The sequence below is a fragment of the Passer domesticus genome, chromosome 3, assembly GCF_036417665.1.
Source record: "Passer domesticus isolate bPasDom1 chromosome 3, bPasDom1.hap1, whole genome shotgun sequence".
Classification (NCBI taxonomy): domain Eukaryota; kingdom Metazoa; phylum Chordata; class Aves; order Passeriformes; family Passeridae; genus Passer; species Passer domesticus.
In genome coordinates this window covers 64,708,912-64,736,623 of record NC_087476.1, presented here as the reverse complement: position 1 = coordinate 64,736,623, position 27,712 = coordinate 64,708,912, and the positions used below count along the sequence as shown (strand labels likewise).

General features: G+C 38.5%; 1 protein-coding gene across 5 annotated transcripts in view; it reads right to left on the bottom strand.

Moving 5' to 3' along the window:
- Nucleotides 1–27,712, bottom strand: part of MAP7 (microtubule associated protein 7) — a 108,864-nt gene that overhangs the window by 31,251 nt on the left and 49,901 nt on the right. For all 5 annotated transcript variants that reach the window (XM_064413600.1, XM_064413602.1, XM_064413601.1 and 2 more), the window contains exons 2-5: nucleotides 16,692–16,760; nucleotides 11,925–12,002; nucleotides 3,835–3,998; nucleotides 2,980–3,091 (exon numbers count right to left, since the gene is read on the bottom strand). In XM_064413600.1, coding sequence (XP_064269670.1) covers nucleotides 2,980–3,091; nucleotides 3,835–3,998; nucleotides 11,925–12,002; nucleotides 16,692–16,760 — 423 coding nt within the window. The remainder of the gene's footprint in view (nucleotides 1–2,979; nucleotides 3,092–3,834; nucleotides 3,999–11,924; nucleotides 12,003–16,691; nucleotides 16,761–27,712) is intronic.

The window sequence follows — 27,712 nt, the reverse complement described above, 5'->3', positions numbered from 1 at the left end:
AAAGCTTCACGAGAGGACCAAGATGCTTGGAAACACCAAGTTATTAATTAAAAAAAACACCCTGCCATCTGAATAAAAGCTGACAGGGCACTGTTACTAGGCAGATGGTCAATATTGTGACAATGACATGCTGAAAGATTAAGGGAAGACTAGTGCACAAAGGAAGTGAGGGTAAGCACAAAAGAAATTAAAAGATTTAGTTAAAAATCCCACAGTTATACATAAGTGCTAAACCACCCACCAGAGTTATTCTCAGAGTGCTGAAAATCCAGCTCAACACACACCTTAGCAGATATTAAAAAAAAAAATCAGCCTAACGCACCTACTTGGCATACATAACACGAAAAGTTTATAATTTTATTTCAGTTTCTCTACATTTTAGGGTGGTATTACATTATTTGCACAACTGCTGCAGTCAGCATCTGCATCTTGCTGAGGGGGTGATGGTTACTTCAAGAATAGAGACTGCACACACTTTTGGATATGTGTGTCACAGGAAATTTGCTGTGTTCTTTCCTCTCAAAAAAAACCCAAAAAAACCCAACAAACAAACAAACAGAGCTCCAAGCTCCTTGCTTTGACTACACATTCCCCATTATATTTTCATCTGAAAATCTGACATCCAAAAGATACTGTGAGAATCAGTTCTGCTTTTGCTTATGTTTTAGCATGTACTGAACCTCAGCACGACTCAGCAAAGCACCCAACCATGCTGAAATGCAATGAAGCTTGAACATATGCCTAACTGCTCTGCTGATTCATAGTCTGTGTGTGCAAAAATGTGTCCCTACACTGTTTGCAAAGCAGATACAAACTCAGGACAGTGATGGCATTAAGGATGCTGCTGCTGAAATATTATTTGCCACTGTTTATTTATGACAAGGCTATTCAGATTGTATTTACCTGTTCTGTCCCAACAGATTAAATTATACTCACTGTGTACAACAAAATCATAGAAATAGAGTCTATGAAAAATACCTTAATTCCTCCCAGATCTATGAACTATATAGCATCCACTATAACTTGTTGGACTGAAGAAAGATTCTCCCCACCCCATGTGATTACTTGCTAACTTTAATGTTAGAATGACTTGGTGAGAGCATAGAACTGGCAGACTGGATACCGGGGGGGGAATAAAACTCAGAAAAAGGTTTTAAAAAGGAGAAAGCTAAATATTATAACTAAGAAAAATACTTCTGTAGGCTATCGAGACAATCCCAAATTGAACTATGGGGTAAATTGGAGTATGCCCTGTGCAAATCACTACTGGACACACGATGTTCAGACTTCCTGAGAACAGGAATATTTGGGGATCTCGATCTCACGTGTAATCTGTGAGAATCTACACAGGGTATCAGTACAGCCATAAAGTTTCTACATTTAGCAGGAAGGATGTACTACATAAACTGGCTTTCTGAAGATGACAAATGACAATATTGAAAATCACCTCTGCTGTTAGGCATGACAACATTTCTCGTGTCAGTGAACCTTATTTAAATGAATCACATTCAGCATAAGGATTTGCATACAAATGTTGCCAATATGAATCCTATAAATGTAGAATAAGCCAAATGCAATCCATTGCCTGGAAAATTGCTGCTTTCTTTATCCAAAAAAAGAAACAAAAAAAAATTAAATACCCATGAGCAACAAAACAGCCAATGCAGCTGGTTATGTGTCTGTGTTCATGTGCAAAATTGTAAATCCTACGTGCAGTATGCCAAAAGGGTTTTAGAAAGTAAAATATTCAAATTTGCTCTCCTTGAATTCCAGCAGATAGAATATTGTGCTTCATTTCAGTGAATTGTGCCAAATCTTTAGAGTCAGCCAGCAGTAACTCTCCACCAGAAAAATAAATAATAATGAAAAATCTGGTACTAACAACAGTTCTAATCTATCAGCATGGTGTTAAGCATGCATTGCAACTACATGATGGTGGTTTAGTTACTGATGATCTCACTTCCTGAGAACTAGCTACAGGTGAAGGAATAACAAACCACAGCATTATGTACCAGGTTTTCTAGCACCACCCAGAGATTTGAAGTGGTGCTCCAGGCCTGCTAAATCGAGAAAGGTGAATGATGATTCAAAATAATAACCTAGGGACAGAATGCAAGACAATGATTTTTCACAAAAAATAAAATAAAAATCAAATAAGTTATACAAAGTCAAGCAAGAAAGTAACCTTTTATGAAAAATAACTGTTTATTGAAATTATATATGACTGATTTCAGAGCATTCTTTTCTTAACTATTTTTTTCCTCTCCTGATGAGAGGTTAGACACATAGAAATTAGAATAGGAAGAAATTAACTTAAAGGATCACTTCCTGTTAAAAGAAGTAAAAGTTCTCTTTTGGGAGACTTGATTCACATTGAACAGGGCATATACACATTAATGACTGGCAGATTAAGTTAGAGAAGATAACTGGGGAAAAAAGCATATACTTAAAATTCACTTAAACTTAATTTGCCAATCTTTAGGGGAAGAAAGGGGACTTCTATTTCCCCAAATTTCAGTATGCAGCACAGATCTCCTATTACAAAGAACAATTTTTTTTCCTTGTGTGTGCACTTTAATCTCAGTATTTGGTCATTTCCACCAGACCTATTTTTAGAGGCACAAAGCTAGCATTTGCCACAGTAGCTCATATCACAAGACTGACACAGCACAAGCACACCCACGTATACACACACGAACAACAGCAAAGCAGCAGGAGCAAGAAGCTGTAGCAAGGTAGTTACAGAATAAGTCAAATCCCAAAACAAGGTGTAACTTTTGTTCAGGTTTCTTTCTTCTTGTTACCTTTTTGCTACACAAGAATGTCACAAACATGCCACTGCTAGCAATAATAGGACCAAGAGAAAAGAATTCAAACTGACATACACTGGATCATCCTTCCTTTTAGAAGAAGAAAAGTAAATTCCAGTTGACTGTTGGGAAAGGGAAACTGGCAAGCAAAGCAAGCCTCCCTCTTTACCTGTGTTATTAATGCGGTTGTGCAGTGCTCCTCCCCAGGACCACCTGTTTTGCCTTTGTTTTGGCTTCTGGCTTCTTTCAATTGTGCGACGTACAACAGCTTCATGTCGTTCCTTGAGTACAACAGGATAACACATTTGGATACTATTGGGTTCTTAACTTTATTTTCTTATCAAAACCTGCTGCCCTCCATCATATGGACAAAACCAAGTAGGCATCTAAGGTGTTTAAGCTTATGTGCTGCCTACTTAAGACACACAGACTAGAACAAAATTAAGCATGCAAGTAAGTTAGCATGTTAACTGAAATTTTGAGAAGGTAAGACCTGTTTAAGTGGCCCTGCCACTACACAAACACATGCTAGTGCTACTTCCCATCTGCTAAATACCAGAAGAGTAGGAGAGATAGGAAACAACACCCACAAGGATGAGGTGGCTTACATAGGATCACATTGCCCCTACTTTCCAGTTTAACTGGGAGACAAATCAGCCAAGAGCATATTTCACTGCACACTCATTTTTGAAAAGGTTTTCTTAGGGCAACTTATATTTAACTACCCTTAAACTGAATGGCTAAGAATTAACAGATAGCCATACAAACCTGACCCAAATTGTTTTTCTGCATGAGTTTGCACAGTGCCATACGCAGTAATCCAGGCATGCTCAACTTCACTGCATTTGATTCATAACAGAAGCCGTACCTGTGCAAGTAAGGCTTAAAATCCTTCCACACACTCTGTCATACTGACCATGGTTCTTGTTGCATTCTCTGCATCAGCTCTTGAAGAAAAAGGTTGATAGTACTGTATCTTACAGTAAGAGAAGCTGAAAAGTTGTTTCATGACATTTGTTCTTACCTTCTCTTCTTCAAGTTTCTGCCTTCGCTTTTCCTCTACGGCAGCTCGCCTCCTCTCTTCCTTTAGTCTTTGCTCTTCTAGCTTCTTTCTGCGTTCCTCTAGGTGCTTTTCATAATGTTGCCGTGCTCTCTCTTCTCTTTCTAGCCAGACAGATTCTCTTGCAGCTGTGAGAAAAATGAAAAATAAAAGTACTAACTTGCTTTATGCAATAAAGTCTGAAATACATTCTGAATAAACTGAGGTAAATGGAAAACCTTTTGTACTGTCTTTCTTCAGACATACATAATATCTTTATCTCTCCTCATTTATTAAAATATACCCTGGCCACACACTGATTTTATCTAATCTCAATTTACTTATTATAAATTGCCAACAGTTACTTGAGCAGTTTCTTCATGGAAGAAAGGATTTTTTGCTAGCTTAAAATGCCTAAATACTGAAGTCAGACGTATGTGAACAAACTTCTGTTACACAAACCATGCTAATTCTCTGTAATATTTTACTGAGAAAAAAAGACAATAAAAAGAGAGGTAAAACTATCACAACTTTCACTTTTATTGATCAATACAGATCTCTTATGATAGGAGTGGCTGGGATGGACAGTTCTAGCACCTGGACCAACAGAAGGAAGGAAGTTACTCACCAAAGAGGTCTAAAGGCAAACACTAATCTGTCATGTAATTCCACTTACACATAGCTTCAAACAACATGTTTCAGAAGAGCTAATCAAGACAAATCAAGAAACTCTACACAGGACCAATTTTTCTCCCTAACAGGGTCTGAATTTTAATGAATTTTGTAGAATGCAGGCTCAGACTGCAGTCCACATTAAACCACTGATGTAGGATACTCTGGCTCACTCCCCATCAGTGCCTTGAAAGCTTTGGGACCCAGAGTGGAACTAGATTGTTCCCCTATGCAACATCATATGTTTGCACTCTAAGTCAGTGCTACCATCACACAGGAAATGCTCTAGACTCTTACAGAATCCTTTCAGTACAGTGGTACAAAAATGAACTTAAAAAAACCAAAATCCAACCAAAGCAAACCTACCTACCACAAAAAAACCCCAAACCCAGTGCACATATCCTGGTACCTAGACCCTGAACACACTAAGTAACCCAAACAAGGTAGTCATTCAAAACTGGAACTCAATCAAACACTTCTGCAGAAGATTTGAAAAAATCCATTCTCTTTGAAAGAGCTAAGAGCATCTAAGAAGCATAACTGCATATATCTCAAGAAAATCCAGCTAGCTGTAGCATGTCAGCTTTTAATGAATAGTCACTTATGTACAGACCCTATTGATCATATCAAAACAAGCTGCTGCTGTGAGCCACAAGACTTCCACAGATCCTGCGATGAGCTGGCTCTTTTGTGCCTAGAATATGCTCACAATGGCAACCCAGCACAAAAAGCCCTTTGGTGGTCTACTGAAAATTAATAAATTAAGAAAACAAAATAAAACAAACAACAAAACCTCAACAGCTTTCTTAACTGATGTCACTGGAATATTAATTTTCCTATAAAAGACATGGAGATTATTTGTTCTTGCTGTTATTAATGTAAATGGCTAGACTTTCTTAAGACAATGTTCATGCTGATTTCCACAGGATTCAGTCTGTCATGTTTAGAAAAAGTAATGAAAACAGGACATTTGAACTTTTAAGACTAAATTCAAGAAGAAAGAAGCTAAAAAGATATTTATGTACATTCTTAGTGCTGGTAAGACAATCAGAATGCTGGACCTCTGGACAGAACACTTATCTTCAGCTTTCTGCTTCTCTGAGAAGGGGTGATAAAAATCACACTTCTGTGATACAGCAAGACAGCTCAATAACAGAAGCAGGCATTAGTGAGGGATTAACTCAGGCAAATGGTCGTGTTCAGCTGGAATAATTTTTAACAAAAATAATAGATCTGATTCAAAACAAATAAAAAGCTACCACCTTTAGGCTGCAGGCAAAAGACAGCAGAAAATATGTGCCCACCTGCTAACATAAGGAAGTTACTAATTTTATGCTTGGACCAAGTATTCAACAAGTACATGAAAGTATGATTTATGATATATCTGTTTGCTGAAACAACTGTAATATCTATTTTCATTAATTTAACTTTTTTCATGGATAGAGATATAATCTTAACTACATTTCATTTTTTTTTCAATTTTCAATTCCTGCATTTTATCTTATGAGAGAATCAAGGGAGAACATCTGCTTTGTTTACACTTCTTCTGGCATGCAGTACTGACATTCTTCTATGAACTTAAGGGCTCAGATTTTGTCACCTATAAGGTAGGTATATACAGTGACATAAGTTAGTGTCCTTAGATATAAAAGGATATCTTCAGGAAAAATAAGAAATGTAGAATATTTTTCTTTCATTCTTATGTCCCCATTTATGAATTTTCAGAAATATTTTCCTGCTGCCCCAAACAGATACAAAAAAAAATGTCTTGTAGAGTAAAAAGTTTACTCTTTAGACCTCTGCTCTAACATAAAGAAATATTTTTTAAAATATATTAAGCCCTATTCTGGATACACAGGTATGCTTCTAGAAGCACAGCATAAATGCCTTGCTGATAGAAAGAATCAGCAGATGAGCCAACAGGAAACTGAAGATATCTCTAAAAGGTCTCATCAACTTGAAAGAGCAGCCAATTTGAGGATGTGGCTGGGAAGGATACCAACTTCTATGATGGTGTCTCCAGAAATTGTACCAAGAGCTCTGCCTGGTGCTGAGCCAACACAGAACTCCACTGGGGGTATGGTCCAACAAAAGAGTATTTTCTCAGGCATGAGCATTAACAGATTCATGATCCTTCTCTCCCTTGTAATACCTCACATTGTATGACAATGTGCCAGATTCATTCAAGAAAAGTTTGGTCACTGTTCAGATAGCACCTGCATGCTGAAACCTTAAATTCCATTGGAACAATTACATTGAAGCTGGAAAGTACAAACAAAAGCCAGTCTGATCCATTTTCTATTTCATTCCTTAGTACGATCAATACATTTGAACACAGTCACATGATACAAGAACACAAAATTAGAGCATAAAAATGGGATTTAGAAATTGAGCTCTAGACATGCTGTTGAATACCTTCTGCTTGTTTGCAAACTACAATGCTGGATTAGATTACAACGCAACATAATTAAGGCTGTGTTTCTGACACTTCTGAAGTGAATAACAGCGAGAGAAAACAAGGTCAATCAAAAAAGAGACACTCCAATATTAAGCGACACATAAGACTTGAAACCAATTAATTTTACACTGGAGTTAACTAATGTAATGTGGAAGATGTTAGTTACAAACCATGCATGTATCTTTTTTGGAAATAATTTTGTCGTTTCTTTTCCCAGCCACACATACTAGAACTATTGTTTGTAGGGGTTTTAGGCAGTGAGGGAAGGAGGAGCACTAAGTGTAAAAGCCTTTATTTTCTGTTTATCTCTGTGAAGTAAAGAATGTGCCTCCAGATTCTCTTTTTCTGTTTCTGCTGTCTCTTCAGCCCTTTTTCTTTTGGTTTACTGCCTATACAAAGGCAGATCACTCTAGCACCATGCCTTCTCAGTCTGCCTTTTGAATCCACCTCAGATGGACAGCTCACCTGAACCAAAATCCTACAGTGTTTGTCATGCCTTCCAGCCTTTACCTTTTCTACCTTTACAGCAATGACCTCAGCAAGAGCTTTCTCCTCTGACTGCTCTTTCACCTTTGCTCACTGCCAGCTCTGCACTGAGGCTGTGATTGCACCCTTGCTGCATTAGCAGTAAAATGGATCAGTGATGCTTTAACCATACCTAAAAATGGGGACATTACACAGAAATGGCTGACTGAACAAATTAGAAGGTGAACTTCAGAGCTGTAATTAAAGGTGAAGTTAATGTGAGATTCTCTAAGACAGCCTTTCCCCAGTAACCATGCTCTGAGGGACATTTATCACAGAAATTTTTCAACTAGTCTTCCTTAAAAATTCTTTTATTTTCTTATAAACTCTTTTGACTTTCAAATTTTCCAAGGAGATCCCAAAATTATTCATATGCTAGGGTCAATGATTCCCAGTTTCTGTGGGGCTTCCTTCTATAGGATAAAGTTCTGCCCCCAAGTGCCAGGGAAGAAAATAGGGCAGAAGGAATTTACTCACAGAAAAAAATATTGTAATTTTTATTAATGTTATTATTATGCCACTGATCACTTTCTGTGATGTTTAAAATACTACTTTAGTGCTTACGCATTTTAAGTATTTCATGAATTTAATGAATTTAGCCAACTTGAAACTCGGACATACCCTAAGAACTAAGATTAATCACTCTTTATTTAAGGAAGTATGCTAAGTCAAAAAGAAGTACTACCATCTTTTATTCCCAACACCAGAAACTAAATTAACCATGTGTCCTTGTCAGGATCATAATACTTATTAAAAAAAGATCAGTCTTCAAGCAGGATTAGCGTAGATAAAACATGCACAGAAGTGAGACTCAAAAAAGTGAGACTGAGTTTTCTCAGGAATCAGGGACCAAGACACTGCTAAGTAATAACAAGAAAATTCTTCCTCTTTGCTAGGCCACTACCAAAGGTTACCAGAATGAAATCCATTTTAAAATCCCAGATATTTTCCCTGTTGAAAAACACATTTTGATTTTTCTTTCCCAGTTAGGGAGGACCAGGTATGTGCTCTGGAACCAGAGACTAACTGGCATGAAACTACTTTCACCTTTGTTACTAAACATCTACCCTCCAAAATGGCGACAGCACATGCAGAAAAGCCCATGGACCTTCCCGGTCAATTCCCAATCCCTGTCTGGGAATCAGCAAGCAGACAGCAAGTTGGGTGGAGCCATCATAACAGCTTTATAGTAAGAACAATTAAGTTTTAGTGCCAGGGAACGCTCTTCAGCACTGTTAATTTGGCAGTATAGATACAATGAGTATGGCAGATAAGGGTAAAGTCCACATGATGAAAAAGCAGCAGTTTTCAGTAATGTTTACCAGTTTGAGCAGGCCATCTACCAGGGTTGCCTTCATAAAAAGTCAGGTCCAACATGTTTGTCTCACAGCATTCAGTGCCAGGACACAGCTGCTCAGCCTGACACATATAAGTGCCAAGCTGGAGCCAGATTGGGTAGCTCCCTCTGCTCTGGCCTCCAGCAACAGAGCCATTTGACCTCCCACTGCCTCTCTTGGGATTTCCATTTGGCACAATCCAAGAGGGTTAGTCTCACACAGAGAGATCTGATATCTCTCTTTTAAAGGACAGATGTTAACTTTTATGCATAGGTACTATGGGAAAGAGCACTAGTGGAAAAAGCACAAAAATGAAAACTTGGTTACAAAAGAGCAAGTGACAACTCTGGAAGCATTACTTAGAAAATCAAGTACAATCACCCTAATAATCCTTTGAGGCCTGAACGTGATATCAGCAAAACACACATTACCAAATGGTCAAGAGATTAAAAAGATTGAAGCAGAAAACCCTTCATGAAATTGTTACAACTTTAGTCATGCAAAAGGAACTGCACAAAAAAAAGTCAAATAATTAATATTTTAGAAGTGTTGCGATGGCATTTCAAAAGCAATGCCTTTCCTACAGTGAAGAAAATAAAACAATCACTATTGATGGTGTGATTTGCTGATTGTGTTCCTGTGTATCTTCTATGCTACCTAAAGAAGAGTCCAAAACAAAACATGAATATAGTAAAGGTGAAAGAGGCATTTTTTTGTAGAAGCTTCGTTAATCTTTTCAATTAGGCGGCTCAACACGATCCTCAAGAAACAGCAGATACTGACAGTCCCAACACAAATATGTGCTATATATATATATATATTCAGATTCAACAAAAATGATGGCATTTCCTACTCTCTAAGCACTCATTAAGCACTCATTGACTTAGACACCCAAGTGTGCTAAGTAGTCTAAGACTGCTAAAATACTATTTCCAGGTGCAAGCAAATCCTCAGGAGTTCAGAGCACATGCCAATCCACCACAGGAAAGCCAAATCTATTACAGCACAGTGGAACTTGAAAAAAATTAGAACTTGACAGTAAAAAAAGGTGAAAGAAAAATGGTCTTAAATCAACTCTTCTTTAATACCAGAATATTGCCCAATAAATAAACATAATCCTTATTAAACTGGTACTTCACATGTTCTTAACAGAAGGGTCAACAACTTAATTTTGCTGACCTCCAGGAGTTCATGTTGCTGAAAGTACAAAACAAAATTACTACCAGCTCTACACCTAGAGAATTGAACCCTGTCCTTTACTTTTTTTAGAACAAATAATTTTATTTGAGGTAGAACTGAAATTCTCAACTTCTGTATAAAAATAAGTCTTTACTAAACCTGACAGATCCCCTGAGCCAAAAGGAAAGGAATTAAGTTTAAATCCAACTTAATTCTATTGAAAAAAATTAAAATTCCTTCCCTCAGTTGCTTTACTGTTGCGTGGCTGATGTCCCAGTATTAACAAAATCCAACTCTAATTTTTAGCAAGACACATTTATGTAACAATATTATACAACTTAATGTTTAAGAGAGACAGCTTAGGAATTTCTTTGCTGTGGTTCACATGACATGAATGACTGATTATCTAGGATCTGCACTAAATGCACCAAAAAAAAAAAAAATACAGATGAAAGTACAATGCAACTTTCAATTTTCTTGTTAGTTCAAAATAATTCTCCAAGCAACAACACACGATACACTCATACATCACAGGGACATGCAGTACTCTCCCACGTGGAAATGAAGGAGTCCACATCAACTTTCAAAAACTCCTGATGTTGCTTTGATGTTGCTTTTAAAACACATCACACAAAATAACACATTTCTCAACAGAAGTCACATCCTTCTGGTAATAAATACTCATTTACTAATAGCTAAAAAAATCAGAGTTGAGTTAAATTCAAGGAAAGCATATTTCTCTGCATTTGATGAAAGCATTGTTATTATACAAGGATGAAACCTGAGAAAAAAAGAAATTAAAGACATGGAAACATCATCTGTGAAGAATTAATTAAAATGGGCCAGTAACATCCATTTGCTCTAAAACCTGAAGAAACTAAGCCTACACATACCATCAACCTCAACCCGAGGAGCAGCTTTTCAGGGATTATCAAACATCCTGTCATGTTACCCCTTCAGCAAGCCAAAACTAAAGCTGTCCTGTTCCCTTCCAAAACAATCCTAGCAATTCATGCCTGGCTACTGCAATGTTATAAGGTGCTGTAAAGAAGGGAGGCTATAAATGCTATCAAGACCTAGGTGACAATTAATGATGGCTCTTCAGGTTAGAAGAAACAGCATAATTTTGGCTGGAGTTACAATATAGTTCAATAAACTTTCAGACATTACAAATGGGAAATAAAGAACTTCTGTTTCTTAAGCCCTTAGAACAATTCAGCATTGAAAGAAATCAGAGTAAACATGTAAAAAAGAGGAAATACAAGTATTTCCCAACCTCCCAAGTACCACAGAACTTTGTTACAGATAAACATATAAACATTGTTCAGAAAGCCACCAATTTGGCTTCACATAATTATTAATTCTCTCACCACCATACTCAGTACACTGCCCATCAGTAGTCACTGGTTAGGCAGCCTTCACTGTTCACTCAAACTGTGTTATACTTATGCAGGCATAGGTGATATAAGATATTGAGCACACCTATTTGACACCTACTAAAGGTTTGACCTGTAAAAAGTACCCCAAGTCTACATTAAAAAATTCAAACCACACATTGGCAACATATGCTGCAATTTTATTTTATGGTATTCAGCATTTTAATCTTAATTGGTAAAAAATTCTAAAACTTCAAAATTCCATTTACACGGAATTTTAAGCTCCCTTGCATGATTTCAGAATTAAACCTACTTGTCATTCACATTCATAGAACAGGTGAGAGATATAGTACTGATGAACCAGAAGATTTACTTTAAAGATATGGTACTGTATCTGAGAGGACACTATTGCAAATCTAGCACTATCATTTTGCTGACTGTCCCTAAAAGTAAGCTGGCAATAATACTGCATGCAGATGACAGTCCATTAAAAACAAACAAACAAACAAAAACCAGAGGGGGCCTTACCTAGTTGTTTTTCTCTCTCTTCTCTCCGTTCTCTGGCAAGCCGTTGCCTGTCATCAACCTTTAGTATTGTTGGATGATCTAAAATTGGAGAAAGAGGAGTATTAGGCACATAGCATAAAAACGAATACTACCAAACCCAAACTTTTAGGAGAATGGCTGTTAAACAACTATTCTGTCAAAATAAATAATGTTTTCAGAAATCCATCTTATCAAAACTGATAATTAGAATGCATTCCTATTTTTTAAGATCTAAAATATTTCCAAAGAATAGACTAAGATGTGACAGCGAATACCCAGCAAGACTACTGCTTGTGAAAGCCAAGGAAGAGGCTTTATTTTGTTTCCAAGACTAAAACAACTTGACTTCTAGATAGCGTTTTGAAAAAATACTGTTTATTATTCCATAATGTCTCTCCAAAATTCATCCACATGAAAGGTTATTATAATAAGATTTGTCTTCCCCTTGATATTGCCTCAGAACAACCAATAAGCCCTATATCATGACACAAGAACCTCAGCACCCAAGCAAAACAGGCTGAACCAAAACAGTGATCTGGATGAATAGTTCTAAAGCAGTTCTGGCTGAGCCTCTGGAAGAAGCATGATATTGATTTCAAAAGATGCTTGTGTGCACATGTGTTAAAAACCATGGCCAATATACTAAAGGCAGTGAGGCATGAAAGCGTGGACTGGCATAACACGAGTCAAGTAAGATGAGAGGTTTAACTATTCTTGTAGATTGAAATTTATCTGCATGAGTACTTCACAACTATCTGCAACTGGCTGCTTGGATCACAGCAGTAAGACTGAGGATAACATGAAAGATCTGTGTCAGAGCCCAGGTTTCACTTTAAAAATTCAGGTTTGGTTGAAAAACATCACTTGCTCAATGATGGTTCTGGAAGACAACAAAGTGCTGAACAGCTAGCATTCGACTTCCAGTCTCAGCAATGGAGCTGTTCCAGACAAAGGGAACAAAATCCAAGTTAGCAATTCATCTCAGCACGCTGCCAAAACTAATTTCCTACTCAGCCTGTTCTTTTAAACCTGGAAAGCTCTTAATTTTATGGGGTTTTTTTCAGCAGCACTGAAAATATCTGCTTTGCATAAGAACACAATAAACAAAAAACCTACAGAAAAATCAAAACTTTCTCAGTATAAATAAATGATCTGATTTATTCTGGTATTGAAGGGAACTCAGTTTTTAAGTATTTTAAGATAAAGAGCTATTTGAATACTGTCATCATGAAAGTGCACAAGACAACAGAGCCTTTTCACTATTCAGTGTGAATACACATGTAAGCAACTTGTAAAAACATGTAGAGTCAGTCTACTTGTGTATAGGCTGCATACCTATGAAAAAATGTATTAGCAAACAATACAATAGGTCATAAAACTGAGGTTAAAGATATTTGCAAAATAAGTCCCTGAAGTGAGGCTATGCTAGACTAATTTTGAATAGTTATCTGAATTAGATTTAAAAGAATAATAATAACGTGCATTTCATCCTCTAACAGAAGTTTCTGCATAAGCATGACAGGATTTCTTAGGTGAACCAGCTCATCAACAGCTACATACACCTTAATTACTCTTGAACTCTAATCAGTGAAAATCTATTATCTCAACAACTGTCAGACTAGAGCCCCAATTAAGAGTGTTAATGGCATGCACAGTAACAGCTGCAAGGAGAAAACCCATTGCACAGCTGGCAGGGAGAACCTTCAAACACGACAGCACCAATGAAGGGCACAACAAGTGAAAAAGTCACCAGCAAAGACAAGGTAATCTGTTACCCAGCTGCAAGTCAAAAACTTCAGTGTTGGCTGACTAGCCCACGGTGCTGCCATTTGTGACACTTTGCTCAGCCACGGCATGGCAGAGGTTTGCCCACTGCAGGGTGTACATCTGCATTTGGCTGATGTTCGGCAGCACGCTGACTCACATGCAGTCCCTTCAGCACGCAGACACAGGTCAAAAGGGTAATAATATTCCTTGTCTCCGGTGACTGGCACACAAAGTTCACAAAACATGAATTCCTGTGGCATGAGTAATTAGCGCTTGTGGAATAATGCACATTTCCCCTGGAAAACAAGGATTCCCTTCAAGGGCTGTCAGCAAAGTCAATGTAACATTGAGTTGACAGAAAATGATGAGGCACAGGGGAAAAACGTAGAAACCTGCTTCTTTCAGAATATCCTTCCAGTTGGGTTTTTTTTTTCCCTTTCTTGAGAAGAGAGATTTCCCCATTGGAGAGAGGCAACAATTCTTCAAAGAGGCAGGAGGGTTACATGGACAGGCAAACTGAAAAGGTCTCCCTTAAGAATTCCTAATTATAAGCAAAGAAGGAATAAAATAAATTTTTAAAGTTGCCCTCTGCCACTCTGTTTGAAGATATCCAATTATTTTTTCCATATTACACACCTGATAGTGTTCACACAAGAGCAGCCCCTCTCCCAACAACCCAGGATGTTAGAACAATCCTAAAGCATTCGCATTAAGTTGCAGGCTTTGCAGAGTGTGTGCCTTCAGTAACAAGCAATTTTGCATACATTTGGGATCACAAAGAGCTAAATCAATATTAGCACAAAGATGAGGGGAACACCTTTGTAGCAGACCATCATTGCATTTGCTCTGCTATAAGCTGGAGCACGTATTATCAGTGCAAAACTCACACTGATAATTAAAATGTCTTCTCTAAGTCTTCAAAATTATCCTTCATAGTTTGGCTACAATCCTAACCTCCAGCATTTGCATTCTGAATCCAGATGTTCTGCTGGCACCCCCAGTGCAGAGCATCAATAGTTTCAAACTGTGGCAAAAGAAGAGAGTTCACTGGGACTGCTCCCCATTTTACTTCTCACGTCTTTATTCATTAAAAACCCACCAGGCAAATACCTGGGGGATTGGCAATTCTTTGTATTCGGTAGGAATATCAGGACAAACAAACAAAATATTTTGTACTCTCTTTTGCTCATATTCTCATCAGACGATAAGCTTTAAGTTACTGTGAAAGGAAATGGGAAATTGTCAGCTGCAACAAATCCTGCAAGAATTACTCATTTTTTAGAGAAATAATTGCCAACTGGGCATATGCAAAGCCTAAGAAACAACACTCCAGGAAGACCCACATGCTGCTTTGGAAGTTGCAGTCTGGCTATGCTGCTATATGTGGGAACTCATACTCAACAATCTATTTCCCTCCACTTAGGTAACAGGCATAGAATTAAGCATTTGTATGACAGGGATGTTTGGAGAATAAATAAGCCATAGTTCTACATAGAAGAAATTAGTTTTGTACCTGCTGCTGGAAATTAAGCCTCTAAATTCCATATGAAAACAGTATATATGCATATATTGAGACCATTTTGTGTGTTTTCAAAATTCATTTTAATAAGTTAATATGTAATTTTGAAAGCAGAGAAGCTGTGAACAGTATTTTGCAGAAATTCAGCACTGAAACATCAATAGGTTTTTGTCCCTAATGATAGTAACAAAAGGAAAAAACAAGTTTTACAAATCTTCTATAGAATTAAGACTTGACAAACTCTTAATTTCTATAAATATCAATTTTGCTTAAGTTCCTAAATTAACAATTGTCATATATACTTTGTAAATATGACCAGTTTTTGTGGCTCATACTATCAGCTCCACTCTGCCTTCCCTCGCTCCAGCCCCAAGAATTGTGGATTCCTTCTACACATCAGCATAGATAAAGGGAACATTGGAAGAGTGAGGATGCCCTCCTGACAAATGAAAACTGGATTAAACTATTGTAGAATAAAGCAAGTACTGAACACTGTACAAAGAGCTGTGGAAAGAGATAATATTATCTTTGTTTTCTCCTCCTTTTCCCACTGCCTGATTGAGAGCAGCTGTGATTCCTGTGCTCTGTGCAGGACCCAGAGTGCCTGGCAGAGCATGCCAGGTGTGATCTCAACGCAGATCACACAGGAATCCAGTGCTGGGATTCCTTCCCTCTAGGGACACAGGCCAAGGCACCCCTTTTGGGAACAGAGAAAAGTCTGTCAGTCAGTGACAAAACAGTCACTGAGCTGCCAAGCTGTCAAGAAGCTGAAGGGGGATGTTACAGTGGCCTTGTCCTCAGCACCACAAGCACCTCTACTTTCCCAGGCATCTAAACAAAATCATTATTAACTGCATACGTTAACCTTGGGTACCTGAATTGCAGCACAGGCAGAATTTAGATATGTAAGTCCTCTTCTGGATCTTGGTCTAAGCATGCAAGTGGAACAGACCAAGGACTACAGTAAGCTTTTTAGCACATACATTTTCAACTGTGTAAGCGAACACTGAATTAAATCCACACAATGTACCCGTGAGATATGGTAATAAAAAACATCTGCCCACAGCACAGAGCATGTTACAGAACATGGCAGGCTTTGTGGTAAGTGAGGAAATGCCTGAACAGAGGCACATTTACACAAAGCTGCAAATCTTTGCCTACAGCACAGAATTCTCATTCAAGCACAAATGCAAATACAGTGGCTTCTGTTGTCTTTTCTCACTTCCCAACCCTCATTCCTAAGCTATTCTAAAATATAAGTAAATTTTTCCAGTTTTGCTTCTTTGCAAATAATCACATATTCCAGCCTATCTAAACATGACCAGTCACTGATACCAGTTTTGGCTGAAACAGTAAGTGAGGTACAAAAGCAACAAACTTTACAAGTTGCTGTGACAACAGCTGTTTTCCACGCACCATTGAGACAAACAGCCTTAAAACATGGAGCATGTGGAATGGTGTACCTGGTTTAGTTCCAGCGTTGCTTTGTGCTGAAGCGACTTTCTTATCTTGTGTTTCAGAACCTTCAGTTGCTAAAATAAGGAAGAAAAGAAGCAAATTAACCATTTTACTTAGTAGTAGGTCACTCACCTTATTATATTGAAACTTAAATATTGCTGGATTCCCTTTAAAATCAGACCGTTCCAAGATTTCACCTTAATGCCATTCTACATCATTTTGCATAGAAAAAAAAACCCCAAAGGCTACACAGAAAGCATTTAAGCCACAATACAAGTTCCCGATTCAAGCTGAGGAAAGAGCCACAAGATTTTATTTTAGCTATGCATATTAATAACACTTAGAAGATGACTTGCAGATCCCATGTTTCTAAAGGTATGGTGTGAGATACTGGTAAAAACTTCTTCACAAATTGCACATCCATAATGCAGGACTGAAGAGAGGACTATTAATGACCTGAATGAAATCTAACTGAGGACATATTCCCATTATTTGCAACAGACTTTTGATCAGGCCCTACCAGCCTAGAACAAGATTTAATTCTGGAGTTCTGAGTGCCCTTTCAACAACCCTTTAGAAAGAAAAAAACCTCAGAAGATTCATTACTATTATTCAAATCACAACCATATCATTGGTTCAGCATCTATCTCTAACTAAAGAAACAGCCAAGAAATTAGATGCCATGATTTTTTCATCTTACTACTCATCTTTGTATCCAGCAGTTCCACTATAAGAGTGCTGGAGTCCAGAACACACCAATCTCAGAACAGACTAAAGGCAGATTATAAGAATTCTAAGAAGCCTTCCAAAAACAGCTTGAAAGTATTTGCAAGCAAGGATAAAAAGACAGTTATAAATAAAGCCTAGGAGATGAAAGACACCAATTCATTCAAACAAAAATACCAGTAGAAATGAAAGTTGGGAAAAAAAACCCTGATTACTCCAGATTTAAAAGCTAAACAGGCATTACTGTATTAGATCCACTTCAGAAAACATAATTAAAACAAATTTTCCTCAGAAGGCTCCAAGCACTTTCTTATGCATTCTATTTCAGCTTTAACAATACACACTCAGCACTTAGTACATCAGTGAGTTCATTCCCTTCATGGCCACACAGAAGTCTTCATTTCCTTGCCTACCCCCTTCCACAGGCATGTTTCAGGATTAACACAGAGGGTAAAAGGTAGCAGGAAGAACCTTTACATTGCATGTACTGTACATTTTTTTGCAGGGGGAAGGTGGGTGAGGGAAATAGAAAAATACTGTTATCAAATGTTTTGTGTTCAAGAGCAATGTTTTGCAAAGAACGGTGTTCAAAAATCATGTCGTCTCACAAAAAAAATTTTGTGAAACCTTAAATAACTGTCAGACACTCCTCTTCCTGATGCCTGCATTAAGTCTCTTGCAATCAATAGAAATAACCACTGTTCAACTTCACAAATACTTATTCCAAATGACAATAAGAACTGGAACACCTTAAAGGCAGCCCAACACAAGATTTTAGTATTTGTCATTTTAAAGGCCTCATACATAAGATTAGTGTGACCTATGGGTAGATGGATTGATTTTTGGCAAAATAATTTGAGTACCATTGGACACTTGCACCACCAGGCTTGGGAAGATCTACCATTATAAAAATCCATATCTGGTGCTGGAAGAAGTCCAGAGAAAGCCAAGAGAGTTGGTGCAGCGTCTGGAGCACATGTACTATGAGGAGCAGGGGAGGGAGCTGGGGGTGCCTAACCTGGAGAAAGGGAGGCTCAGGGGGAATCATATCACTCTCTACAACTGCCTGGAACGAGCGTGCAGCCAGGTGAGGGTCAGCTGCTTCTCACAGAACAAGAAGAAACACCATGAGGAGGAAATGGCCTCAAGTTGCACAAGGGGAGTTTCAGACTGGATATTAGGAAAAAAATCTTCCCAAAAGAGTAATTGGGTATTGGAACAAGCTGCCCGGGGAAGTGGTGGAATCACCATCTCTGGAAGCGTTCAAAAATTTGGGGATTTGGCACCCAGGGCCATGGTTTAGTGGTGAACATGGCAGTGTTAGTTTAACTGTTGGACTTCATTTTAGAGGTCTTTTCCAACCTTAACACTTCTGTGATTCTAAACTCTTTATATCTTACCTCTCCCTCAAAGTTAAGGTACTTGTAAAACAAGATTTTCTCCTGCATGTAACAACTATTTAGAACATTCTCAGAAAAAGTCCCACTGTAACTCAGTGGGACTACATCACAATTCCCATCAGCCTGGCCTAGGGCATTATACAGAAGAGGAAACTGTCATAAAATAGTAAAAATACTGTTTCTAAGAGCTAGTGAGTACACTGATGCTCTAATAGTGTCAGCACAAATTTCCTTGCATCCTTCATACTGAGTATGTGTGCGTTATTTTTTTCAAGCACTGCACCATTTGATTATGCAACACTCCATTAACTTAAAAACTGTGGTTTAAATACACTTGCAAAAAAGCCTAGGTACACAAAGTAATATTTTTTTCCCATATTTCCTTGTCTAACATTTCCTTGGAATATTTTTTTACATGGTTTACATGAATACACATTCATATGACCACTTATATGACAAGTGATGAAAAGAACAGATGGCACACCATGAATTTTAACGATGCTGGATATCAAATAAGAATTGGCTCAAGCATTTAGTAACCAGTGTAGGTGTGCTCCCACATAAAATACCTCCTGCTCTAGGATACAACAGATTAATCAGACAACTAAACATCTAAAATCCACACCTAAATATTGACAACACTGGTTTCAATACCTAACAGATGCCAGAAGAGATATAATTTAACTACCTAATATTTGTTCTGCTGTTTACCTGGGACCACTACCTTTACATAAGGGAATAAAAGTTGCATAAAGAAGTGAAGCACAGCTGTCTCTCTCAACTCTGCCATTAGTATATGGCACAGCATCAAACAGAAAGCTGTACCTCAGTTTCCCTGTGTGGAAAGAGGGGAAAAAACTGGGGGGGAAAGGCAAGAAAATATATATGTATTGCTACTAAATAATATGCATTTGTAAATGCTGAGCTTTCAAGTAACACCAGTTGCAGCACAGAATTCAGTATATATACCAGGGAGAGAGCTGAAAGGGATCCATAAGAATGAGAGTGCTAGGGAGGACCTCTGCAGGCTCAGCTTTTAGCTTTGCTTTGAACCAAGACAAGTACAAAACTGGCAGATTATTCCTAAAATAAAATAGTTTTGTAATGGAAATGGAATCTATTTTGAAATCTCTGATCAGTTTCAATATACTCTGTGTTCACAATCAGACAGGTTTAATCAATACTTCTGTTACCAGGGTAAGTGCAAGCTCTAGAAGGACTCACAAGCAATTTCATAGGATGTCAGCTCACCCCATGTCTCACACAGCCATTATAATTACAGTAAATTCCTACACAGTTAATAATCTCTGTACCAAGTACCAGTACCAAAGTTTATTTCCTAAAATGGAAAAAAATCCACTTTATGATAGCCAGAACTACTTTGAAAAAGTTCTTCCATGATCAGCATCTGTCAGACAAAAATGGCTTTAATAACCTTACAGTCAAAGGTGTTCCTCTTAAAGTAACAAAAACAGTTATCTCCAGCTTTCCAAAGGAGGCCTGTGTGAGCAGAAGTAGGAATTGCTAGTACTGGGAAGCAAAACAAGCACAAAGAGAAAATTTATATTAAAAAATATTCCAAGTTGAGGAAAAGACTAATAAAAAACACTGAGAAAGGAGGAAAACTGTATGCTTTTAGTGCTTCTTTACATGCCAGATAAGCTCTGGTCAAAGAAGACTGGCTTAAGAGACAAGGTAACATATTCAAGGGGAAGAACTTTCTTGAGAATTAGAGTCCCTGGGAGGATGTGCTGGAAAGCAGAAGAAGCATTCACCCAGACCCCGGAAAAACAATGAACGCCAAACATTGAGAGGCAAAACATCACACTGGCATTTTGACAGGCTTTTTTAAAAACACAAGAGTTGTGCAGAATACAAACACTTGTTTTTTCAGACTGCGGCACATCAAGCACACGTTTTCAGAGTGTGAACCAGCTATTCCCAGTGAGGTGAATGGCAAACCAAAGGCCCCACAGCAAGGCTGAGGAGCTGGAAGGATAGTTAAGCTCTGTTCCATGAAAGAAGAGAATCAGCCACAAGACAGAGGCAGCTCTATTTCCAGAAGGTCTCTACCCCAAGAAGGGTAAGCCTCAAGAGATTAAACACAGTGTGAAGGGGCACTTGGGGATCACAAGCAAGAAGTGCTGCTGAAACCGGTGTCAAGGTAGGATGTGCACAGCAGCCCCCCCAGAACTGCATCCCAGCACCGGTCTGGAAAGGGGAGCTGTACAAGGGATGCACAGCACAGCTGAGGATGAGAGCACAAGCACAGGAGAGCCCCAGGCCTGCAGACAGCCATGGCAGTGCAGGTACACCTCTGGGTACAGGTGCTCTGAGCACCAAAGGGCAAAGATCACTCTCCAGTTCCCTGCTCTTTTTCTACAAGTGTAAGAGAAGTACTGAGAAGCAGCCATGAGAAAATAGAAAAAGCCATATCAGAGGAGGAGGGATTACAGGGAAAAAAGAAGAAAATCTAGCTATTCTGTACCTGCCACTTGTCATCTAATTCCCCTGGTATGACTGAACAGCTACTTTTTTTAGCTGTCAGAGAGTGCTGGGGGTGTGTGGGATAGGGAAGGCACCAGAAATGACAGCTGGAACAAACTCATGTCTCAGTAAAAAAGCACTGCCAATACACAGCAGAGGAAATTCAGCATTAAACTGGGAAATTTAAAACAGAGCTAACTGGGAACTGATATATTCTTTATGCCTTAGCACCTAATCCTACTATCTCCAAATACTTCCTTATGAATACTGCTCAAAAAAAAAAAAAAAAAAAACAAACAAAAAAAAAAAACCCACTCTTAAATTCACTTGCTTATTTCATATAGCATGTCACACCTGACGTGCACAATGTAAAAAATGCATAGTTTGAATTACCCAGAACTAAGCAGAGAACAGAGTGTTCTAAGTTTGTTCTAAGTTTGTATAAGTAATACTAAAGAAGTGGGGCTAATCTAGGCAGTTTTGTCTGGACACTGGAAACAGTGGCTAGCTAGCACATCAGTCAAGTCAGAGGCATTACCGTGCTAGGTAGAATGTGTTTAAAGTGCAGATGCAGGTCAGAGACGACAGACTTTATTATTTATTAATTCAGAAACATATTAAGACCAAAATTCTGAGTACCCAGCTCAGAACAAGCATCTGAGGATTCAGCAACTGGCTGTTCTGTTCTAAGGCAACATCATTGAAATTTAAGACTAAAGAGTCTCTTTAAGGGCAAAGCTGGGTTGTTTACCCTAAAAGCAAATTCCTGTGAGCCATGATCCAGGGGCTGAATACACAGGAAACCAGAGTTCAACACAGAATAAAGCTTTTCCACTACTTGTGACTTATGCCTCTTCATACATACATAGTTTATGAATAAGACATGCAAGAACTACTCTCCATGCTTACAGTAAATATATTTTGCAAGTCTTTAGAATTTCACATTCTTTGTGTTATCAATAATGTCTATATATATATTTAAACAAACGAAGTAATATTTTAGTGCAATTTATTGTTTTAGAGTTAAGTAATGCATTCATTCCACACTTGCACCCCATGCTTACTTTTTACTTGCATTTTAAAACTAAGCTTGGGAACAAAGGACAGCAATCTTTCCAGAAGTAAATAGGTCTCAAAGCTCTATGGCTGGCCAAAAATTACCAAGATGCATGCAGTAGAGCTTGTAGATAAAAAGGTACAAAAGCCAAGCAGCTGGATGTTTAATATTAAAATTCAGAGTTAAGTCAGAACAAAATTATGGTCTGCTCTCTTCTTTAGTTTTTGGATAAGTTGTAAAGAACCCTATTTAAAAACTCACTTGTTAGATGCTAGTATTCAAAATCTACTTGTCAATAATGACTCAAACTTCCCCTCAAGAAGAGAGTTGGGTGAGTGTTGGCCTGAAAGCCTGTTCCAGCAGAGCTGGAGACAATATTTTCTGGGGCTTCCGCACTGTATTGATCATTTGACAGACCAAATTTCTTAGGCTGCTGCTTCTACCATCTGTGTCTGAGCTGAACACTAAGTCAGTGCAACTCCTCACTGTTGTGAAATACAAAGCTGTGTTTCCTGTCAAGCTTCTCATGTATAACACTGTCACAGCGTAACCACACTGGAGCCCTTATCTTGTTCATGACGCTTTTCAGAAGATTATTATAAAACAGTACCTTGAGTGAACCAAAATCTCACTGGCTTTGCTTCTGTAAACTCCTGTGCACACAAACATAACCATTACCAAAGTCAAGTCCTTCAAAACAAGATAGGAGGAAATTCTCACCTTGAATTAACACATGCTACAATGTGACCCTGCTGAGAGGCCTGAAAATGGATTAGAGACACAAACACATCAGCTGACACCCAAAACCAGACCATCTCCTCTCATCACCAAAATCCATTTGTACAGACTGCATAGAAGAGCTGTGTCCAAGACAGTTACCATGACACTTAAGCCACGCAGGAGCACAGAACTAAGCATTGGTATTTTATCAGTATGAAACATCTCCTCCTTTTACTCCCTTCTGCAGCAACTTAAAACTTCCCTTCTGTACAGGAGGTAATAAATGGTGCTCTGTGTGTTGCTGCTGGCCTCCAAAGAGCAAGCAGCCTGACAGCAGTCAGCTCCTATCCACAGACCATTTTGAAGCAACCTTCATCCTTTGCATCCTGGCTGCAGAGCCCTTCCTGTGTAGCACACGTGCTGTCCTGGTAGTTGGCAGATACTCCCTGAGCAGTAGCTGAGGACAGGAGCAAAAGGATACACTAAGAAATCTTTGCTAACATTTACTATGGACAAAGAGCTTCCTGGCATTTCTGGGAAGGTTCAGTGAGCAGTTCAAGAGACAAGCTCAGAGCAGCGCTGCAGGTGAGCTCAGATCCTACAATTCTTTTACTGCAACAGGAGGGGAAACAAGGCAAATACCTCTGGAGATTAGAAGACACTAGGAATTAGCAATAGGTTGCAGGAGGGACAAGGAGAGTGCAGCATGATCATGCCTTTTGCACAAGCTTTCTCAAAAGAGATGTAAGCTTTCTAGGGAATGGGGAAACCAAGACACTGATGGTGCACTGACGGCCCTTCTTTCAGGATAATCCTTTGGGGAAGGGCATACAGATAGGAATAGAACTGAAGCATCAGCTCGGAAACTTTACATGTGTACTGCCCACATTCTATTCCACCCAAAAACTGCCAAGCCCTCTTGAATGCACTGAACACCAGGTTTAAAAGAGACACTAGAAAGATTTCTCTAACAGAGCTACCATTTCAGAATTAAAAATAGATCAAAAGCAACTCTTTCAGGCTTCTCAATTTACAGAAAACTCTTGGCAAAATGGGTAGGGCTATACCCCCAAATCAAAATCTTTTTGTTCTAATTAACAACACTGATAAGATTATTTCAAGAGATTTTCAAGGTTTTCTCAATTACTACAGCAGTGAGGCAGAAAGAACTGCAGGAATTCTGCAGAAGTCTTGGATTTAATGCACTCCAGGGTCTTAAAACGAAAATCTAGATTTCTGTTTTGAAACAATAGATGCATGTACCAAATTTTGGTTAGATGTCAACACTCAGATTCTCTTGTTAAGAGAAGTAGGTTGAAGTGATTTCTAAAGGATCTAAGGTGAAGCAAGAGTACTTCTATACTACAGACCAGTTTGCTATTTTTAATGCAGGTTATACAAGTCTTCACAACTCCAGATAAAAACTTTTTGAAATTTCCATCATTAGCAAATGGAAAATGCCTGTTCTTCTACAGTCTAAACAGCAGTACTTTCAAACTACATTTGCAAGTTGGAGGTTTGAGTCAGAAAAGTGACAGAATATTTGTTTCATTCCTATTCACTAAAACATGAAAGAAAAGTTCACATCTTATTTAGACATGCCTATTAATTAAGTTTATATTAAAAGTATTTTCAATTCTTAAAAGCTCAAGGCTTTAGTACATCTTTTTGTACTTCCAACAGTGTGGAACATACCAGTCTGGTTTGCAAATATAAATAAATTATATGACACCAAGATGCAGTGACCGTCCCAGTTCTTTTTGCTCTGGCACTTCTCATAGAAATCTACCACCAGAGCTGCCAAACAAAGCACTGTTACCAATGTTCCCCATCTCTAATGTTCTGGCTGAGCAAAGCAGAGGGAAAACTCACCAGCATTAGTGTTTACTACTCACAGAATAGTATAAAAGTTGCCATTGTTTTCATCATATAGACTAGAGAGATAAACACAGCTAATTCAGCACTAAACTGTAAAACATTAAAGGCAGAAGCATAAATAGATTTATTTGGAAACAATCCACAGACATAAATCTGGATGATGCAACTGGCTATAGGGAAAGGGTCAGCCTTTTTTTTTTTTTTTTTTTAAAGATTAAACTTGCATAACTGCTCCATTGGGAGATGCATATTTATAAAAGATTACTTTTGGCTGACTATGTCAGCTTTAAAAAGCATTGTAACCTAAAATATTAAATAACGTAGAAGATACCAAACCAAATGCCTTTGTAGGGAGAGCTACAATCTCTTAAGGATGATAAAAGAAACACAGTGTCTGTAACAACATTTTTTAAAAAGTTGACACTCATATCCTCTGGATAATGACATTTCATTATCTTACTGCAATATAAAACAAGGATATTAACATGAAAGGATCCCTGGAAAAAAGGTTTTCTGCTGAAAAAGCCTGTGTTATGAAGCCAGTTCTGCAGCTGACCAGAAGGCTAGCAAGCTCATCCACAGATGAGACACGTGAATGGAAGCTTTTTAATTACACATCACCAAAATGAAAGCTGAAATGCCACTGCCTGAGGGCATGCAGGACAACCACAGTTCCAGACAGCCAGCAATTTGTGCTGTGCAGCCTGTCTTAGGGCATGAGCTCTCCAAACACCAAAAGCAGGCGATGTGCAAGATGCAGTGATTTATCTGTGAGACTGTTTGCTACACAAGGGCAAACACCTTCAGCCAAGGTACAAGAGTACCAGCTGCTTCTCCTCCTCAGATTTCTCACTGCTGCAGGCAGCATTTGCTACCACGATGTCAGAGAGATTCCCATACCCAGGATGAGTGTCAGTGTATTGCTGCAGTAGCTGTACATGGAAGGTCACCCCAGAGATTATGAACTGAAGCACCTGTAAAATTTTCTAGATGAAAAACTCTTCTGGACTTCAACCAGAGATCATTCTCCAAACTATGAGGTAATTCCTGTGAGTAATTCCAAGGCACAATGAAGCTTACACCTACTGCTGAGAAATGCAGAACTAGGCACAGACCAGCCTGCTTTTTGTATCCCACTGATTCCAAGGTGAGATTGCTTGAACTGCAGAAAGCAACTTGAGTGTCCCATTATTTGATATCCTTGCTCAGAGGGTACAATGATCAAAGCATATTGCAGCCTGTGAGTGTTAGTGAGATAGCAACTGCAGTAAAGTGAGAGTGGGCATGTAGAGAAGGGGAAAATGGATACTTTGCTATACATTGCTCTATTGAGCAATTTGATCTTGAGATCTAGTATTTTTGAAAGGAATGCAATCTCTTTGGTCTCAAAGACAAGAAGACATAATCACTTCTCCCCACCGAAGTAAAATAAAATGAAACATTCTTTTGATGCAATATATATTTTTAATTTAAATTAGTATGCTACAAAATGAACAATAACTACTGTTAATTTAGGATACTCCTGCCAACACAGAGCTTTTCAGACAACAGTGCTTTCTTCTTGCCACCCCACTGACATATACAAATCACCACATCCGTCCTGAACTCAGTGCATACCCATGCTTTCCTCTATGCTTTCAACTCTTCTGACTTAGCTCCATGTGGACTGAAGTTCATGGTTACCATCCCAGTGACTTCATGTTTTAGATAGAGTAGTGGTGGTTCTGCCACCACAGAATCACAGGATGAATCACAGAATGGTTTGGGTTGGAAGGGACCTTAATGATCACCTAGTTCCAACCCCTCTACTATGGAGAGGGGCCTTCCACTGGAGATGGAGTTGCTCAAAGCCCCATCCAGCCTGGCCTTGGACACTTCCAAGAATGGGGTATCCACAATTTTCTGGGCCACCTTTTCCAGTGCCTTACCATTCTCATGGTGAAGAATTCTTTCATACATGGCAGCATACTTGTCATTCCAAAGCAAGGCACTACTCTTTTTCTGTGTCACAGTAATTAATTCCTATCTACAGCAACCAAGTGTTTCTGTTGCCCTGTAGGGACACCCCCACACACACACACACCATTTTCAGGTGCAGTCTCAGTGTGCCCTGTGTAAGAACAAACACGATCTTCACCGACATCCGAATGCTGCGCCTTGCCCTTGCCAGCTGAGGTTTAGACCATGGAAATAAATGAGGTTTTAGAACTGTTTTTTTCCATAGCGAGAAAATTCAGATTTTTGCTTTAATAATCTCTCTCTGCTGTGTGTGCAGCTGCAGGCACACTCTAAAACTAGGGCACTTCTAGCATTTTATACACACACACAAGAGCAGCTGCAAGAGGCATAAGACACTTAACAAATGAAGTGATATTAACTTTTTAAGCATAAGAAATTTCAAAAATAGAATTATTCTTCAAAGCCTTCTTTCTTTGGTTACTCTGCACTGCCACCTTACACAACAATACAAGTGAGACTACAACTCTGCCACTGCATTACTTTTAGAATACATTTAACATCTCCCTGACCTTCTGGGTACCTCCAATCACTTTCTTTCTACAGAGCTTCTGCCAACAGTACAGCAGCTTTCACTGGATTCCAGGTTACTACCCTGCCACACAAATGACAATTTGCTCTCTACCCATCTACAATAAAGCTTAAGAGAAATCCATTATCCAAGATTTCCCCTCCTCTGCTTTCAGTTACTTTAAACTCAGAATCACTGTATCTGCTGAACTAAGTGAAGTCCTGGCCTTCA